This window comes from Bacillus rossius, chromosome 1 (assembly GCF_032445375.1).
Source record: "Bacillus rossius redtenbacheri isolate Brsri chromosome 1, Brsri_v3, whole genome shotgun sequence".
NCBI lineage: Eukaryota > Metazoa > Arthropoda > Insecta > Phasmatodea > Bacillidae > Bacillus > Bacillus rossius.
The window spans coordinates 177,408,213-177,429,754 of NC_086330.1; the positions used below are offsets into that span (position 1 = coordinate 177,408,213).

The 21,542-nt window shown below is 40.0% G+C and overlaps 1 protein-coding gene across 1 annotated transcript in view; it reads left to right on the forward strand.

The window, feature by feature from the left end:
- Positions 1 to 18,045: 18,045 nt before the first annotated feature.
- LOC134527121 (uncharacterized) overlaps positions 18,046 to 21,542 on the forward strand; it is a 130,287-nt gene continuing 126,790 nt past the window's right edge. The window contains exon 1 of the mRNA XM_063359491.1: positions 18,046 to 18,234. Within this exon, the coding sequence (XP_063215561.1) occupies positions 18,229 to 18,234 (6 nt within the window). The 5' untranslated portion in view covers positions 18,046 to 18,228. The remainder of the gene's footprint in view (positions 18,235 to 21,542) is intronic.

Sequence of the window (21,542 nt, forward strand, 5' to 3'; positions counted from 1 at the left end):
GCATTTGGAGCCTTTGGAGCATTTGGAGGCTGTTGGAGCATTTGGAGCCTTTTGAAGCATTTGGAGCTGTGTTAAGCATTTGGAGTCTTTTTTGGAGCTGTTGGAGCATTTGGAGGCTGTTGTAGCATTTGGAGCCTTTTGAAGCATTTGGAGCTGTGTTAAGCATTTGGAGCCTTTTTTGGAGCTATTGGAGCTGTTGGAGCCATTTTGAGCCGTTTGAAGCATTTGCAGCCTTTTGGAGACTTTGGAGGCTGTTGTAGGATTTGGAGCCTTTTGTAGCATTTGGAGCTGTTGGAGCCATTTGGAGCATTTGGAGCTGCTGGAGACATTTGGAGCTGTCAAGCATTTGGAGGCCGTGTGAAGCATTTGTAGCCATTTGGAGCTGTTGGAGCCATTTGGAGGCCATTTGGAGCTAAGAAGTAGTCGTTGCACGTCTATGCAGGGCTAAATGTTTATAAGATTTCTGGCTTTCGCAAGTGATTCTGTAGTAGGATAGAAATTAGGTAATAAATATTATGTTTGTAAAAGACTTTGTGGTGTTTTATTTCTCGAACCTTACACTTTTCTGGTACTTTTTTAAAATTAAAGTTGTTTTGTATCGGCCAGGGATCGAACAAAGGAACTTAGTCGAGCTAATCAATCAGTATATAGATTACAAATTTATTTAATGAATTTTGAACTTTTTCCCGAATCTCTAGCATTACAATTACGAATTTCCAATATGGTAGTCTTGATGTCTGATAGGATGATGGTAGTAGAGGATTTAAAGTCTCTTTAAGAATGTTAAATGCGGTTTATTGAAATTATTTTTTTTTTCATAAAATTAAACATTATTGCATCGATCGAGTATCGAACCAAGGACTGGAGCGGATCGAATCGATATGTAAGTTAATAAGTGATTTTATTTGATGAATTTTGGATTTTTTCCCGCTTTTCTAGCTACATTATTACATGATTTGAAGATGGCGGCTGAATTTCAAGATAGCGTGGGGCACCTCGGTAATAAATGATTACTGCACTGTAGCGGGCTAGAATAAAATTATCCAGATGGAAATGTACTCTATAATACGAGTACACACACAAGATGGTGTACTCCAGCAGGTGGTAGCTCCTGTTAGCATTTACTGAACATAAAATGTCGGATCCGTGATGGTCGACAAGGACTAAGTCAAATTTAAAGGACAAAGTCAAATTTCAAGGTCAAGGTCAAATTTCAAGGTCAAGGTCAAATTTAAAGGTCAAGGTTCAAGGTCAAAGTTCAAGATCAAGGTTCAATGTCAACAGTTGAGGACAAAGGTATGGTGTCCAGATAATTATACTAACGTGGTATCGGCACACTCTAGCAGACGAAAACATGACGGTGGTCTCCAGCGGATGAAGACAAGATGGTGGACATGTCGTCATACCAGCTGATGGTATATGTACCTTGGTATTGTTGGTGGTAGATCAGTCTAGGTAGCTTTCATGGAGGAAGGATCGACCATTTACTCTCGTCGGAAATCGAACCAAGGACATAAATCGATCTAATCAAACAGAATTCAAATAAGTTAAATTTATAATGAATTTTTGGAATTTTTTCATTAAAATCGGATAATAAATAAAGATTTTCAAAATGGCGTCCAAATTTCAAGATGGCGAACATGACATAATACTTCCTGATGATAGGTATATATGAATGACAAAAAGTGGTGGGAGTCAGTCTGTCAGCACCCACCACGGGGGAAGGATTGGTCCCATTTTTATTATTCTTCCCTCGTCGGGTTCGAACCGAGGACTCCAAGCTCCGTGTCGTTAATGTTTGTTTTTTAAATTTTTATTAAAATTTTATTAATTGATTTTTTTTATAAATTTTAAAAAATTTTCATTAAAATCGAATAATAAATAAAGATTTTAAAGATGGCGGCCGTAACGGAAATTGCAACGGTGACGTCATAATTCAAAATGGCTGCCATGACATCCTTATTTTCAAGGTCGGCGGCATAAAAGCGGCTAGCTCTTAGGAGTTTTAAACCGCTTTTAGGCATTTGGGATTCTTTCTAAGACAAAACAGCTTTTGAGGATTTTCGAAATCTTAATTTTTGGTTTGTAGAATTTTTTGAGAATTTTTGGCGTAATTTTTTTCCTAAAAAATGTAATTTTTGGCAATTTTTGAGGAATTTTGGGCAATTTTTGCCCAATTTTGGCTGATTTTGACGATTTTTGAGGGTCTAATTTCAAGGTCAAGGTCAAAGGTCAAGGTCACAACCATCCAAGATGGCCGCTGTGACGTCAGAATCAGATATGTGGCTCGGCTCTCGACTCCACATCCTGCATCCTGTCCCAGTTCCGGCTATACTGTACTACTGTAAGGCTATGTAAAGTATTAATCGTTAGCTCTATAAATGGACTGAAATTTACTGGGAACAGAGCCCGTTACGTTACGTTCGCCAAACATGGCTACAACATGCAAAGAAGCAACGAGAAGTCAATTACCGACCATGACGGAGCCCAGACGACCAGCACCCACAGACAGGGCAGGCGACAGCGAAGCGACAGACCCGAGGCCTAGTGCCTCGCACCCTTATATAAAAAACATAGATGGCGCTTCAGTCGCGGCTCTGTGAATGCAGGTGGGAGAGCGCCGACGCCACACAACCTGGAGGAGGGGAAATCTGGGGGGGGGAAGTGGAAAGGGGAGGGAAATCGGTGCACACGACCTCAAGAAGACGGCGCAGCCTCTTCAAAATATACGTAATGAAAATAAATTAAATATCCAAAATTACGTTGTGAGACCTAGCCTTAAAACGGATTGCTACCGACATAAGACGACGGACATTTGGACAACCAGGCATTTCCCCTAGAAGCTCTCGACGAACAGACATCATTGTTGGTTGATTTCTTATTTACCAAATGTAATTTCCATCTTTGTAACAAATATGAGGATAGTTTTGTGAGTTTCCCTAGACTGCTAGAATTTAACTGCTCTTCAATATACATACATATAAAAATTTAATGAATTATAATTAAATTTATTAAATATATGATATGATGATTGCAAATCGAAAAAGGCGATTGCTGTTCTGCTGTATCCACCTCAGTCGGTTAGGTTAACATCTTGGGGGGGGGGGGGGAAGACAACAGGGAAGCTCCAGGATCTTAGGCTCAATGGCGCTGCTTTGTATGTTTAGAGGTATACAAGTAGAGAGAATACGCCGACTGGCTCATCATGTGGCTCATACAAGCAACAGAACTCAACCAATATATATTAAATTAACTTACGAAAGGAACTGATTTTATATGAAGAAATACATATATTTCGGTTCAGGCCATTTATTTTATATTTTTGAAGTTATACTTCTTTAGGCGCGTTATGAAAAAATAACGAGAGTGAAATTTTAAAATGCAAGCGCATCACTGTAACCAAAAATTAACAGGTTGAAGCTGCGCGCGCACCATGTGACGACATTTTCATTGGAAGATGGCGGACCCATGTGTATGAACATAAACCTACATTTGGGGACATACCAAACGTATTGGTGTGCCAAATGAAACTTTATGATAGTGAAATTACCATGGAATTTATTTTGGTAATCTAAAATAGTCATAGTAAAGAGTAAATTCCAAGGTTAAAAAAAACATTATTTTGGTATTACATCAAATATAATACACATTTTCCTCGTAACCTTCTGTCAGAGCAGTGGTTATACTGTGCGGTCAATATGCTGGGTGCGCAACAATGCCGCCCCAGGCCCGGATGAAGTCACCCCACGCCTTCTCAAATCCATTTCACGCAAAGCGCTCATATACCTCACCAACATAATCAACATTATCCTCATCTCAGGTCACTATCCACTCCCATGGCGCGAGGCCACAGTGGTACCCATATTCAAGGGGAAAGGTGCACCCAACCGACCGGCATCTTACCGTCTTATATCACTGCTATCTGTGATTTACAAAGTAGCGGAGCGCATAGTCCTGGCCAGGCTGGAGGCGGAAGTAGCACGTCTACAACCTCTGCTGGAATTCCAGTTTGTTTTCAGGCGGCAACTGTCAACTAAACACGCACTGGCTCATGTCACTGACCAAATCGCCCTCAACTTCACCCAAAGGACTCATACAGGCATGGTGTTGCTAGACCTGAGTCATGCATTCGATACTGTCCACCACCAAGCCCTCATCCTCTAGCTAGCTTTTCTGGGATTCAACTCTGCACTTCGCCACATACTTCACTCTTTCCTGGATGCCCGCACATTCCATGTGCGGGTGGAAAGGTCCACCTTATCCTCGAGAGAGATCACCGCAGGAGTCCCTCAAGGGTCTACGCTCTCACCCCTGCTATTCTCCTTATATACTTACTACATTCCCAAGAGCCCCCCCCCCCAGCCCCCCCCCCCCCCCCCCCCCCGCCGAATTCACGATTGTCATGTACGCAGACCATACCGCGCTGATGGTAAAACATCATGATCCCCTTCAAATAAACGCCAGGCTGACCTCGGCCATCCGCATTATCACAGCATATTTTACCTTCTGGGGCATCCACCAAAACCGAAGCCATATTTTTCACGAGACGACGCCCCCGTCTGCCGCCAGCATTGTTCGTGGGAGGTGTGGTGATCAAGTGGAGTGGCTTGGACTAGAACTCTATCTTTGCTCAACAATGAGAAGTTCACAAGCTAGCAGAAACAGTTTTTTTTTTGTATTTTTTTGGTAATTTTTTTTATTTTAATTTTTTTTTTAATTTTTTTTTTTTTTTTTTGTAATTTTATGATATAAAAAACGTGTGGCGGTTTTCTCCGTGTGCTCCCGATTATTCTTGAACGTGTGGCGGTTTTCTCCGTGTGCTCCTAATTATTCTTGTCAATATTATGATGGTTTTTTCCGTGTGCTTGCGATTATTCCTGTGCTTTCTCCAAGTGCTTCTGGTTATTTCCGAGAAATCGATCTCTCCATGAAGGAGTTTTACTATAAATGAGACATGTCATTTTATTCAAGGTTACATTTAATTAGTGAATTTCTGCTACTAAATCATCACTTGCAATATTTTTTATCATGTGGAATTTAAAAAAAAAAAATGTCATTACTCAGTCAAATAATAATAAGCTCTGAGATATCTGAGAAACACTAACTGGAAGAACATACTTCCCTATTCTTCCATTCTTCTTTTGCGATCGTTAGTGAGCATCCCGCATCCCGCATAAAAAAAAAATAAATATTATTTACCTGCAAGCAACATGTGGCGTCATCTGTTGTTGAAAAGCAGAACTACTTACAACAAGTACCTTTGCATGAGATAACTGAACTCTCGCTGAAAAAATATTTAAAAAATTCTATTTAAGTAATGGTTTTAATTTAAAACTCTTAGTTTGCATCTGTCATTAGTCGCAGAAGCTAACATGTACCCTGGTCCGTTGTCTGTAGCTGTATCAAAACGACATCACTGTAGATATTGCAGCAAGGTGTTTACCTTGAGAAAGAATGCTAAACGACATGAGAGAAGCGAGTGTAATTTGGGTCCTTGTCAAAAACCATTTAATTGCAGTCAGTGTCAGAAATCCTTTTGTAGAAGATATTACTTGGATAGACATTGCAAGACCTGTACTACTAAGATAAATAAAGATAACGAAGACTGGGCTACAACATCGCGGAAGAGGAACGAAGACGAAATATTAGACGACAATAATGATTATGAATAATGTAAAAAAGCTAATGCTAAAAATACTGATCGAGATCAAGATAATAATTTAACATTTAAAACAAACGAAAGAAGTAGCAACCTCATTAGAAATGAAAATATATTTACACCAATATCTAGTCGTCTCCATGAAAATGTGAAAGATGGAGAACCATCTGAAGTTGACAAGGCCGAAGACTGTGATGAATCATCTGAAGATGACATGATTGAAGATTGTGGTGACACATCTGAGGCTGACATGATCCATGACTGTGCTGACACATCTAAGGCTGACATGATTGTGTACTGTGCTGAAGCACCTAAAGCATGCAAGAGCGAAGACTGTGATGGCGGCCTGAGACCAAAACGATGGAAACGTCGTAAAAAAATAAATTATCCTGATCAGGCTTGTGATGCTGACATGATTGAGTACTGTGCTGTAGCACCTAAAGCAGGCAAGAACGATGACTGTGCTTGTGGTCTGAGACCAAAACTATGGAAACTTCGTAATAAAATAAATTATCCTGATCAAGCTTCTGATAATCTCTGGCTCGATATATGAAAGTGACCTTGTGGTTGATGTTAAAACGGAATACACCAGAGATAATAACATTTATTATAAACATGCAAGGAAGATTAACGAAGCAGAAGAAGATGGGAAGATCCTAACATATTGATTGACAGGCTATGACTTCTACATGGTTTGCTTTGTACAGGAAACTATTCGAGCATCAAAGAAATATCCTTCATACTCAAAGAACTGAGGGAAGCTGGTTACATACAGTAATGGCTTAAATTAAATGCATGTTTATAAACTTGAAGAACAGTAGTATAGGATAGGGCATCCGGGCGCACGGGTTCTGGGTGTGGAGCCGAGAGCCGAGCCACACCCATGACATCATGACTATCTGTGACGTCACGGCGGCCATCTTGGATGAGTGTAACGGGACATAGCGTAACGGGACAAGTTTGACCTTGACCTTTGACCCTCAAAATTCGCCAAAATTGGGCAAAAATTGCCCAAAATTCCTCAAAATTCGCCAAAATGTACATTTCTGTGGAAAAAAATTCCTCCAAAAAATCTCAAAAAATTCCACAATTCAAAAATTCCCGTTTTCGAGAGAAAAATTCCCGTTTCGAGGGAAAATTTCCCGTTTTTAGTCCTTAAAAATCCCAGCGGCTAGAAATGTCCATATGTAGGCTTAAGCATCCATGTCTACAGCCTACGATAAGCCTCCGACGTCATCATGGATTATGACGTCACCGTTGCAATTTTCGTTACGGCCGCCATCTTTAACTTTTTTATTTATTATCCGATTTTAATAAAAAAAATTTAAATTAATAAAAAAATAACTTAATAAATTTTTAATAAAAAATATTTAAAAAAACAAACATTTACGACACGGAGTTCGAAGTCCTCGGTTCGAACCCGACGAGTGCAAAAAAAATTAAAAATGGCGACCGATCCTTCCCCCGTGGTGGGTGCTAGCAGACTGACTCCCACCACTTTTTTTCAAAGCATATATATCGTCACCTAGTATGACGTCATGTCCGCCATCTTGTCTTCGATGCTGGAAGCCATCATCATTGTATCGTCGGCGAGAGTGCGCTGACGTCATGTTAGTTTAGTTCTTATCCGCTAGAGTACAGTAATCATTTATTACTATGACACTCGCCATCTTGAAATTCGGCCGCCATCTTGAAAATCCGTAATTATTTAGCTAGAAATTCGGGAAAAGTTCCAAAATTCATTAAATAAATCACTCATTAACTTACATATCGATTCGATCCGCTCCTGTCCTTGGTTCGACACCCGATCGATACAAAACAACTTTAATTAAAAAAATACTAAAAAAAGTGTTAGGTTTGAGAAACTAAAAACACCACAAGTTCTTTTAAAAAAAATTTTATTACATAAATTCAATACACTACTACAAGTACAAAAAAACACTGACAAATTACCAAAGCCTTTTGGATACCTCGATTCAAACAGTCTTCTTGTTGTATGGTACTACAATTGGGTATTACATAATCCCGTAATTTCAAGTTTTTGATCTTCTCACAGTACGTGCAGTCGGGTGATGGAACACCACTGGATGCTCCTTCCTTCATCAATGCCACTGGAACTGTTGACAACCATTGTAACACTGCTGACATGCTAACTTCTGAAGCCTTTGAGGTCTGCTCTGCAGAAGATGTTGCACACGTCGAAATCTCCTACTGTGCTGAGAGAGCAGGTGTAGCTGTAGACACCGTTGTCATCGTGCTCTGCACTGATGATGGTAGACCTTCGATCCAGGTTGGTATATATAGTGGTAATGATGCCATCGAGTTCTCAAGAATAGCTAGATACCGGTCTATTATGTTATACAAGTCTAACTATCCAATCCGTTCATTACCGCAGCCAGAGACGGACTGAAGTCCATATCACCAGGGTCTCACTTATATAGACTCATCAGTCGGTACAACACATGAGTCAAAACAAGATCCATGTTCATTATACTCACACTTAACTTTCTCGAAGCATTTTTTATAATGAAGATGTAAGCTATCAAGACGTGAAATTAGTTTTTTGCACTTATTGCACTCAAATTGTATTCTTTTAACATTATTAGAACAACTGCTTCTTTCATGTCTGCGAGCATTTGAGGTGATAGTAAATGATGCGTCACAGTATTTGCACTGACGCAATGTATGCTCTTCATTAGTTGAAGAATCCATTGCCGACGATGAAACTTCGGATGATGGTGGTATCACATCTGTTGAAATCTCTTCCAATGTTGACGCCGTCGTTGCCAACGGGATCTGCACCTTCTCCATCGTAGCTGTCATCAAGGTTCCCGTAGACGATGGTACAACCTCCGAGTTCGACGTTAAAGACGGTAAAGATGCCATCGAGGTCTCAAGAACAGCTAATTGACACGACTTATGCACCAGAAGAAACAAACTAGGTGATCCTTACACCGCCGACGTCAGTAACAAACTGAGCGTCCTGCTGTCTAGGACTCGCTTATATACATGCACCGTATGGAATAATACGCTAGTCAAATCAAGAACCATTTACAATAATACTAAAGTCAAATCTACAAATTAAAAAAGAGGATCATTTGATCGAAAAAAATATCGATCTCTCCAATATACGCCAGGCTCCAAGAGTTACAATTCACGTCATCAGATCCATCTACATTTTGCTCGTATGCTTCAATTGACCATTAGCTGCAAGTGCTCCAACAGCTCCATCAGCTTCAACACGTAATGTACGCAATGTACGCGCAATACATGCAATTTACACGCAATAAATGTAATGATTACACAGTACACACAGGAAACGGAACGTACACACAGTACACACAGGAAACGGAACGTACACACAGTACACACAGGAAACGGAACGTACACACAGTACACACAGGAAACGGAACGTACACACAGTACACACACAGGAAACGGAACGTACACACAGTACACACAGGAAACGGAACGTACACACAGTACACACACAGGAAACGGAACGTACACACAGTACACACAGGAAACGGAACGTACACACAGTACACACAGGAAACTGAATGTACACACAGGAAACGGAACGTACACACAGTACACACAGGAAACTGAACGTACACACAGGAAACTAAACGTACACACAGTACACACAGGAAACTAAACGTACACACAGTACACACAGGAAACGGAACGTACACACAGTACACACAGTAAACGGAACGTACACACAGTACACACAGAGAACGGAACGTACACACAGTGCACACAGAAAACGGAACGTACACACAGTGCACACAGGAAACTGAACGTACACACAGTACACACAGGAAACGGAACGTACACACAGTACACACAGGAAACGGAACGTACACACAGTACACACAGGAAACGGAACATACACACAGTACACACAGGAAACGGAACGTACACACAGTACACACAGGAAACGGAACGTACACACAGTACACACAGGAAACGTAATGATCACACATACAGTAGCGGAAACACACACAGGCTTAGTTGGAAATCAGAATACAAGAAATAAAAACATTAAATTTTTACTTTCAATATTTTATTACTTCTCAACATTACACAAATACAAGTAAAAGAAGCCATTATTGTATGTAGCCAGCTTTCCTCAGTTCTTTGAGTATGAAGGATATTTCTTTGATGCACGGATAGTTTCCTGCACAAAGCGAGCCATGTAGAAGTCTTAGCCGGTCAACCAATATGTTTGGATCTTTCCATGATGTGTAATCAATCTCTTCTACCACCATCTTACTTGCTTGTTTATTATAAATACTTTTAATATCACAATCATCCCAGTGATCATAATAAGCATTATCAGATTTATTTATTATAACACGACGTTTCCATCGTTTAGGTCTCAGGACATCGACACATCCTTCGATCTTGTCAGCTCTAGGTGCTTCATCACAGTCCATGCCTTTGTCAACAGCCTCAGAGTCACTGTAACAATCACTGTAGAAGACATCCTCTTCACCCAGATTACCGTATGAATTCGCTATCGATGATGTCGAAGTGTCTTCATCGTCTTTATGCTTCCTTTTAAGGAGTCCATCATTTTTACAAAGAATGGAGGATCTACTGAATATAGGCTTGAATGTATTCTCACTTTTCACGGTGTTGATACTTCCATTAGTTTCAGTCTTCCTGAAGCCATTAGCATCCTTCAATTTATGTTCTTCCTCACGATCGGGTGAGCTAATACCATCACGCTCAGGACAAGGAAAATTATTGTCATAATGCAGATCACTCTTTTTTAGTCTAGTGGATCCCTCGGTGTCCTCTATGCCGTAAGTAGTCTTGACTTTACATGTTCTACCATGTCTTTTTAAGCTGTCAATTCGTGTTAACAACCTGCTACAACGATTACAGCTTAATATGTTGCGTAGTGGGTTTCTAGCACAATCATTCTTCTCATGACGTCTAGCATTCCTTCTCATGACAAAATCCTTGCCACAGTATCTACAGCGGCTTCCTTCCGATTCAGCTATAGATAACAAACCACGATCCATGGTAGCTTCTGTGACTAATGTTAGATACAAACTGTCAGTTTTCTCCAATTGGAACCATTTCTTAAATAGAGTTTTTGAAATATTTCATCAGCGAGAGTTAAGTTATCTAATGCAAAGCAAATTGATGCAAGTAGTTCCGGCTGTCGTCAACAGATGGCGCCACGTGTTGCTTGCAGGTAAATAATATATATATTTCATTAATGTGGGATGCGGAACGCTCACTATCGATCGCAAAGGAAGGTTGGCTTCGATAGTATCCAAGGAGAAAAAAGTTCGTCCTTCCTGCTAGTGCTTCTCAGATTTCTCACGGTCTGCAATCTTGGATTGTGACGTCACGGCGGCCATCTTGGATGGTTGTGACCTTGACCTTTGACTTTGACCTTTGACCGAAACCGCAGGAATGATCGCAAGCACACGGATTAACCATTAAAATATTGATAAGAATAATCAGGAGCACACAGAGAAAACCATCAAAATATTGATAAGAATAATCAGGAGCACACGGAGAAAACCGCCACAAGTTTTCTTTGATATCATTAAAATACAAAAAAATAAAAATTAATAAAAAATAAAAAAACAAAAAAAATTCAAACATTCTGCTAGCTTGTGAACTTCTCATTGTTGAGCAAAGATAGAGTTCTGGTACAAGCCAGAATGTTTGAATTTTTTTTTTAAAAGAAATTAACAAAAATCACCAATATTAAGACATCGGCCAAAAATAAATAACTAACATGATTCCGGAGGAATCAAGAAAGAAAACTCACCCAAAAGGCGGAAAGCGGCAATCAATTTACCGCCAAAAAAAAAGACTCTTTATTTTAAAAAGATAAAACAAATGATTACATGAAGGGGAACATTTGGTACATTTATATCAAAAAGAATTACAATAAATTATAGATACATACATAAATTGTCCCTTCCAACATTCAAGTTCTTGGGGGCAGGTGATTTGTGTGAGGTGAAGTGTCTATTAACATTTGTTGGTGAGGGTGGTGATGATGTGATGGTGTGGCCGGGTCCGTTGGCTCGGGCCCGGTCCTTGCGGCCGACATCGGGATCTGCGTTTCGGTGGGGTGGTCAGGTAGAGAGTGGTGCAGTACCGTGGTGTGATTGGTTCCGCAGTGTCTTATCGTAGCTGTGCTGGTCCCCAGGGTTAGCCATCGGCCCCTCCCGCTGGGTCGATGTCATCCTCGTCGGTGGAGTCCTCTGCCTGGAGATGATCCGTCGTGAAGAGCGGTCTTCTGTGGTGAGGTGAGTTGGGGGGAGGGTCAGCGATCTGTCTGATGAGGGGGTTGAGGTTGTGGGAGCATTTGTTGATGAATTTATTGGTGGTTTTGGAGATGGTGTCGTGGATGTGGGGAAGACTGGTTTCATGTAAGAGTTCTTGCCGGGGGCTGGCGCGGGGAAGCCCCAGGATCAGACGGGTGTCAAGGAAGTACGTCCTGGTGATAGGTCTTAGGTTGTAGAGGGATGAGTGAGACCAGGTCGGACAGGCGTACATGAGGTGGGAGATAACGTGGGTGCGATAGACAGTGATTCTGTTCTGGAGGGAAGTGCCGGAGGTGGGGTGTAGGACTGGGGCTAGTTGTCCCATGACTGCTCTGGTTTTGGCACAGATACTGTTGAGATGCGGGAGGAATGTGAATGATGCGTCCAGTGTGACTCCCAGGTAGCGAATGGTTGGTGACCAAGGGATGGTGTGTTGGGTGATTCTGGGGGGATGGTCATGGCATGGGTGGTATCTGGAGAACAGGATGGCGTTGGTTTTGGCGTGGCTGATCCCGATGCCGTGCGCTAGGAATTGGGTGTTCAGGGAAGTGAGTCCGCGACTGAGGCGATCCCTGAGCAACGGCTCAGAGACAGAGGAGGTGAAGAGGCATGTGTCGTCAGCGTATTGGACAAGGTAGGTGCTAGGTAGAGGGGTGAGGTCTGCAATGTGGAGGATGAACAGGATGGGGCTCAGGATGGCTCCTTGGGGGACACCAGCCTGGATGGGTCGGGGGTCAGAGAGGATGTTCACCTGGAAAGATCTGTCCTCCAGGAAATAGCAGAGAAGGCGGGTCAGGTGCGGAGGGATTGCGGTGGCGGATAGGCGGCGGATGAGTTGAGCGTGTGGGACAGAGTCAAAGGCTCGTGCGAGGTCGAGGAGCACCATACCCGTGTGTTGCCGCCAGGAGAAGCCCTGTACCACCAGCAGTTCCACCCGGGCGATGGCGTGGGATGTGGAGTGGTGGGGACGGAAGCCGAACTGGTGATTGGGGAGAAGGTTGTGGTCAGTGATGACAAGGAGGAGGCGTTGCAGGATGGTCCTCTCCGTGACCTTTGATAGGATTGGAAGGAGAGAGATTGGTCGGTAGGATGAGGGGAGGGTCGGTGGTTTGCCAGGTTTGGGGATGGGGCAGACGATGGCTGTCTTCCAAGAGGAGGGGAAATGGCAGTGGATGAACATGGCATTGATGAGCTTGGTGAGGAAGACAATGGCTTTCCGGGGTAGGTGGCGTAGGATTGGGGTGGGTATTGAGTCTGAGCCGGGGGCCGCAGAGAGGCGGAATTGAGAGATTACTTTTTGGAGTTCCCTGGGGGTGACCAGGGGGAAGTTGGGGGTGTCGGGGAGTAGGGGGAAGGTTACGTGGTGAGAGAGGGGGGAAGCCTCGTCATCGGAGGAGTCTGATGAAAGGGAGGTGTTAGTGGCTTAGGCGAAGGTGGTTTGCAGGTAGGCGGCCACTGCCTCGGATCTCTCCTTGGCAGTTTCCGCAACTCCTGTGGGAGTGGTGATGGGTGGGATGGTGGATGGGGTGGCTTTGAGTCGCCTGAGGTAGGACCAGAGGGAGCCGGTGGTTGTGGAGAGGGAGGCGAGATGCTGTGTTTCCTGCCGGGCCTTCCACTCTGTCGTCAGCCGGCGGCACCAGCCCCGCAGCAGGAGGAAGATTCTCCTGCTGAGCGGGGACCGGTTGGCCTGCCAGCGAGCACGACAGTGGTTCCGGAGGGACAGAGCGTCTCTGATGGTCTGCGGGAATGGGATGAGGCGGGAGCGGTGGGGGGCGAGGGGGACATGATCGTGAGCCGCATCCGATATTGCACGGGTGAGGGTGAGGGTGTTGGTGTCAATATCGGCTGGGGAGTTGAAGGGGGTCGTGAGATCGAGGGAGTCGGAGAGGGAGTTCTGGAAAGCGAACCAGTTCGCCTTCGGGAAGTCGAAGCGGGGGAGGTGGGGGTTGGTGTGGGGGAGGTAATAGAGTGAGCCGATGACGGGGATGTGGTCTGAGGTGCCGGTGGTGATGGTGTGGAGGTCTTTGATGAGGGGGAGAGCTGAGGAAAGGGCGAGGTCTATCCAGCGGATTAACACAGATACTTGAATTACGAGTTAACATGATGGCTGACCGATTAGGAAGAAAAATGAGGAACACAGATCATATCTCTAAGAAGCTACACCATAGATGTTGACACAAGATGTTAAACGTGGTGAGCAAAAATTAAAGCAATACAGGTTTAGTTCCAAATTTATCACTAATACATCTCAACTAAAGTAAATAAAAAAGTTTAAGGTAATTAAATACCTATTAGTGTTTTGAAAAAATGTTGATATTTTATAAAGTCCTTTAAATTAATGTTTTTCCTTATGGTATATAAATATCTTGAAGCACTTCACTCTAGATTATAAATAAGTTTCACATTTCTCACAATTTACATTTAGATATGATTAAAATACAAAAACTCACATAACAAATTAATTATTTTCAAAATTCACAAAATTGAGCCTACATGATGTCCAGTTTGCAAAAAATAAAAAAATCACGACAACCGGTTGAGTACATGCAACGTTACGGAGTGCAACGGCACAGTGCCAGTAAAAACAATTTATGTCAGTCTTAAGAATATAATTAATATATGCCCTGTTCCCTAAGGAGAAATATATTTTATATTACCCTCTACATATTATACACGACTTCGCATCTTTATGTCAAGGTTTTTAACAATCAAGTTTTCTCTAAGTTTGGTTATAAAAATTTACATCTATGTAATTAAATTCACATATAGGTTGTTGTAACAAATAATGTCAAGTGATGGTAAAAATAATTATAGGAAAACTAAATTAGGATCCAAATTTATCTTCACTTGCAATATATAGGCCTATATAGAATATTTATTAAATTAAAAAATATAAAAAATACTTGCTTATCTCTCCGCCTCAAACAATAAATATCTTCTTATTCCTTGAAGGCTTCACCTCCAAATGAGGATACTATTTGTGTCCTCAACTTTAGACATTTACTAGGGTCTTGGCCCCAACCTTCTCTTTGGGGGCGCAATATTCCACGTTGGGGGTTTCGCACCCAAACTTCCACAGATCAAATTGGGTTCTTCGACGTAAGTTGGAGGCTGCAACTCCAACTCCAACCTCGAAAGAAATTCATCTCCAAATTATCACGTAGAGTTTGGTTTATATGTGTGTATATAGTGCTGAATAAACAAATAATTTTTACTTTCTTAACTGATAGCTATATTCATCAATTTCTAGCTGACCCACCAATATTAAAAGTCAAAAATAAATTTGTGTTAAAGCACACAAATTTGAGATTCAAAATCATTTTAAAGAATAACCGAAGGAGATACGACGAAATATCATAGGTCCTAAATTGTAGATATTTTCAAATTCTTTGGCCTACTACGTTGGAAGACTTTATCTGTGTATAAAATATGAAACGTGTGTTTTATTTATTATAGTCTGTTAATTATATTCACTGAAAAGTCATATTTTCACAATTTTCCATGACATCTAATGTCATAAAATTTAGCAGGCATATTCTCACATTCAAAAGCCATTAGCATGTAAATTTTGATAATTTTAGCTGCGTTAATAGTATCCAAAAACTATATATATACCATAGATTATCAAAGTTTCAAGCCCTATTATAAATCAAAACCGGTGGAGACACGATAAAATGTCACATGACAAAAATTGTACACCTAGCCAAATCCAGTACAATGGTTCAAACAGTATTTCGATATTTCTCACCGTTTAGCTACAGTATATCTCTGAAAAAAAATCCACTGACTTTAAAAATTGCAATATTAAATAATTTTCAGGTGTCAAATATATAAAATTACAGATCTTGAGAATTTTTCCTTGGGTTACGGACCGATCTATGAACATTACAAAATTTCAAGTTTATAGCTCAACTATAAGTGTGTTATAATTGATATCGATCAGTGAGTGAGTCAAACGTGGACCTGCGGATATACAAGCATATTTCCAACGCACGTGTGAACCACGTGCTGACGTGACATGGTTATTGTGTGACATATGTAACTGGTTAATCAGCGTGGACCGAGAATGCAGTCAATTTGGTCGAACTATTTGGTAATAGTTAGAAATATTGTTATATGTGAAGGGACAAAAATATTTTTGAAATACAATCTAGCTTATGTCCGCCTAGAATAACTAAATAAGCTTCATAACAGACGCATGGGCATAGATCTAGTGTTGACGGGGGGGGGGGGGCGGGCGAGGGCGGGCCCCCTGGATTTAAGATGCCCCTCACTGAGTTTGCCCGCTTGCGCTTGCAAAATCATGGCTGTAAAAAGAGGTTCAAAAATGTAAACGTCAAAACTGTTTTATGGAAAACTTTTAATTTATTTTAAAGTTTTCTGATTAATGTATGCCTTAGGCCAACATATGGGCTGTATATAACACACAATCACTTTATACAGAGCTGACTTGTGTCAGTTAAAGCCCACGCGCAAATCTCCAGTGAAAGAAGTTTTGAAATCGGTCTAGTTATTTGAATGTTTATTTCTTACAAACTCATGCTCTTTTTTTACAGTATTATTATAGGTTCTAGTATTCTAGGTTCTACTATTTTCTCAACCCTTTCCAAATATTTGTATAGCTGTTTACTACAAATAAGTTATTTATTAGTAATATCTGTATTGGTATTTAGTTTCAACATTTCCCTCGATTATATCCCAATTTTAATCCTCTGTGGTTTTTATTTTGAAATAACACATTTTAAAAAGTTATTTATGTTTAAATTCCCTTTTCCTCATTTTGGTTAGTACTCATGTTCCTGCTACTTTTGTTTTCAATTTACTTATTTACCTCCTTGCATTATACTATATCACGGACACTGTCATGTAGATAGGTCTGGCACCTTCTTTTTGAAATTTTTCTCAGATTACTATTTTTTCATTCTTTTATGTGCTTGGTAAATGCCTCATATGTACCAATGGCCTAACACTTTTCCACATTTGTTAGTTAAGTTGAAGTTGTGAGAGAGAATGCCTCTCTCTTGTATTACACCTGGTTGTAATGAAGGTTAAACATTTTTTCTCGTTTTCTAGGGCCCACTCAGGAGAGATACTTCAGGAAGTTGAAAGGGGCACCTACCTACCTGCTTATACCCACACAGTTTAAGCCAAGTTGTTGACCCCCGACTCGGACCCTCCCTTTGTTAGATTAGAAACTATTACTAGATTTAAAATATTTTGAAAAAAAAAATTGCACTCTCTTGAAGATTAAGATGCAAGGAAACGAATATTTTTTATTTATGTAAGTTTTTAACAATTATAATGCTTTTTCTTATGGGAGATTCCAGTTCGTTTGGAATCTAGATTCTTAACACTCCACCGTTTAACTGACAATTGTGGAAAAGTTACAAAATATTGCTATGCATTAACCCCTATAAAGCTCCCAAATAAATTTTAAAAACCTAAACTTTAACTGAAGTTTAAAACGAGAGTTCTAAAAAAAATATTCCCACTTTTATACGAAACTCCCATTTAACACACTGTTAATGATGGTCTCGCTTTCTGCTAGGCCCGTTAGTTCGCAGACCGCCACGAGCTTCACTAAGCGGACGGAGAATAAAGTTAAGTTGTCAGACCTGTCTATATGACAGTAATCACGGTCTATATGACCGTGGACCATGGAGTAAGGAATCGTCACGGCATGCAGTGACGTAGTTGAAGTCACATTTAACCTTGTTCCGTGACGTAGTTTAAGTCACGTTTTAACCTCAACAATGCCATATTGACCCCACCCAAAAGATTACGTAAATGGTGTTTCACAACTTTTGATGACGGTAAGTAAGTATGAAATAGAAACTCCGTCGTTAAAACAGTCTCTTTCATCAAAGCAATTATTTAAAACTATTTCCACACGGAAAACAATACACTTCATCCAATGTTTTGGGCGTCTAACCAATATGGCGCAACAATTAACTGAAAGAAAAAAAACTGCTTCACACACTTACTATGCTATCATGCGGACGTGGCTAACCTTTGCCGTGGATGGTATTGTCACGTCACATTACTTTGGAATTGTACAAACGAAATTCTCTTTGCAGTGTTACTGATTATGATACATGTGTAGCTATGGAACTATTTAAAGTGAATTTAAACAATTGATTAATTTGTGTGTTTTATTATATTTTATCGACTTTATTAACAACAGTTAATGTTTTTCCAAATATTAGTACAAATATATACAGTTACAATTAATATTTAAAGAAAAATTATTCAAGAATTATTGTAATGAAGGTAAGACTTCAGATTTAACATTGTTAAAACTTATAAAGTCTGTCAAATGCTCTGAAGTTAACTACAGAAAAATAATATTTTTTTAACACAGAGATACATCTTAATGCATATGAGTCCACATTCAGAATTATTTTAAGATAGTTATTCAGTAACTGGTTATTTTAACCAGACGACTACCTCATGAGGTTGTTCTTGAAACAAAAATACGTGAGAAATGTTTAAATTAATATTAGATATATATGCTAGTATGTAAAATTAGTCATTTATAGTCCCTCAGAATTAATAAGCTACATGGAAATTCATCTCACTGAATTCACATGTAATTGATAAAATTTACAATTGATAAACAGGTGTTAACCATAATGACCCATATCATTGAATATATATATATATATATATATATATATATAAGCTGCCATATTAAACTTTGTGATATGGGTGTTGATCCAAATGAATGAATTATTATTATTATTGCTATTCGTCAATTTTAATTGCCGTTTGAAAAAATGGTTCACCTTGGCTGGACCCCTCGAAACCACACTGATATTCAGGGGGCGTTTGGAAGCCTGGAAAAATCATCAACTAACTAATCGTAGCAGCCGTCGTTAGTACGATTAGACACAAGTTACATGTTTTTTTCTGTGTAGCATCTTAGCTTTCGGTATACAGCAATTGGTAGCAGTAATTTCGTGAATGCGACGGAAGTCAAAAAAGGAAATGTGTAACCACGGTGTTGCCATCTGTGACGGACAGCGCAAATCAAAGTTCACAAAGCCAAAGGAAAACGTTATATTATTTACTATTAAATGAATTTTGACCAGATGGGCAGTGTTTTAATAAAATTCTTTGTCAAAAATCAGGACCAAAAGGGGGTTTGGTATTTTTTCGTGTTTTTTCGCTTTTATCGGAGTCGTTTCATTATATACTTTCAAATTTTGGTCTGCTAATCAAATTATTTGATAGTCGACGTAGCTGATCCGGCAATGAATTCCAGTAGCAGGTGCGGAAACTACGTGTGATTTGCGTCAAAAATATAGTTGAAAACACGATTTGCGTATATTTATCACTATCAGAATTATTTTTAAGGATTCTACGTTATATTTCGTATAAGTGTAATTACAACATAAGAACGCATGATTTTGCTCGTTACCGGGGTTTGTTGTTACTCTTCTCTGGCGAGTAGTGAATACTATATTTCGTGTTTTTTTAAATTTTATTTGTCAATAAATGCTGTGTTGCTGCTAACTACGACTCGCACATTGCGGCAATCCCAACAAGTATATGTAAAATTATTTAGTCTTGAATTACACCGTGTTTTCTTCTTTTAAATTTTGGCAGCCACGAGCACCAGAGAACACGGGTTCAGATGACGTGCGACAAGCTATTATTGGTTACTTTGGTTTTCTTGCGACACCTGGGGAAGTTTCATCATTAAACAATTATATATCACCTCTTGTCTAATTTGCGCCAGATATTTTCTACACGTCATCTGCCACTTTAAGTTTTCAGGCAAATATTCACATTAAAATACTTGCTTGACTAATTTTTGGCCAATCACTACAGGTTTGTATTCTGGATTTCCACAGATGGGCATTTCATATAACTTTGCCTGTACAGTTCCATTTACGAAAAATTGGTTCCTAAATATCAGCACGAATACGATAAATTAAAATGGTGTACGAAGTTGAGCCTTAAAAGTCAGCGTCCGCGTGTCTCGGCGTACCGTGGCTGCATACCTACCAGGCTTTAAATTGTTCCCTAAATATCTGCTCGCAAACAGATCACCAAGGCCTGGACTGGTAGCTTATGGAGTGAGAGAGAGAGAGAGAGAGCAGAGTGTGCAGCAAAACAGTATTGCCATTATTGCTGTAGCCTTGCAGAGCTCCGACCCACGGGCCTGCGCACAGTCGCAGGACTACGGATTGTTGCTTCCATCTTCCGATTTGAATAATATACTGGGTGTGCATAAATAATGTCCCACTTAATAATAGCATCATTTGTAATCGCTGTAATTTGTTGGTTCAAGGTCACAATCAAAGAGTATCTCAAACAGTTTTAGATACGCACATAAGTGAGTATTGTATTGTTGTTTTCTCGCTTGCAGCGCGAAAGAATGGCTCTTTCCCCAATTAGTAGAGGGTGAACCGGTAAACTTTATTTAACAACAGGATGGACCCCCTCCTCATTGGAATCTATTTGAACGAGAGTTGTTGAACGACGATGTTCCTGATAGTTGTATTGGTCGTAATGGTCGAAATGAAAGAGCTCACGTTCACCTTATAAAACACCATGGGATTTTTTTTTTCCTTTGGGCTTTATAAAAGATCGGTTCTACGTTTCGCCAATAAATAATGATTTGCCAGTGTTGAGAATTGAAGAGAACAGAATTAAAGAGGCCATTGCTCCAGACCAGGGGGGGGGGGGGGGGGGGGCGCAGCGAGTACAGGTTTGGAATGCTACTGCGCAGTACTTCACGCGGCATTCAATCCGACCCACGCCAGCAGCCTAGCCTATACGGCGCGACGAATATGTTTAACTAAACTCGTCACCAAACGAAAACCATTCAATGAAAAGACGTCAAAATTTTTACAACAAAACTATGAATTGTTCTTTCAATGACTATATCAGTTAATGTTATTTACGTAAGTAATTTAATGTAAAAAATATTTTTTTAATAATGTCCTGTAGACAGCCAAGCGGAAAATGCAGACCAAAATGTAGTATGCAACAAATGGAGGGCATCAACGTATAAACATCTTATTTTCGTGCACCTGTAAAATACTAATGTGAATCGATGTTATATTAGCAGTAAATAAAACACCCAGAACATTTCGGTGGCGTGCGGTACAGTGACAAGTACAAACATCTCTGTAGGTTTAGCCACAAAACTTTTATATATGGTTATTTAAATTTTAAAATTTTATATTTGTACAGCAGACTCTGATAATTGACAACATAGTACTCAAGCACATAATGTATGCACATAATGTATGCATTTAATACAATTTCATTTAATATAACAATGACTCTAGGTTTGGTTTATAATAATTTGTTGCAAAAGTACGACACATTTTAGCAACAGTATGAAATATATAATACACACAACACTTGCAATTGTAGATGTTGTTACATTTATACAGAAAGCAATAGAAATAGATAGCTATACATTACCTATAGTTACAAAAATATTTACACATTGTTATAATAACACATATGCAATATTTATAAATCGAAAATTTTGTTATATTAAGCTATCAAGTATGGTATTGCATTGGACAAGCTTAATTTCTGTGAGTTCTTAATTTAAT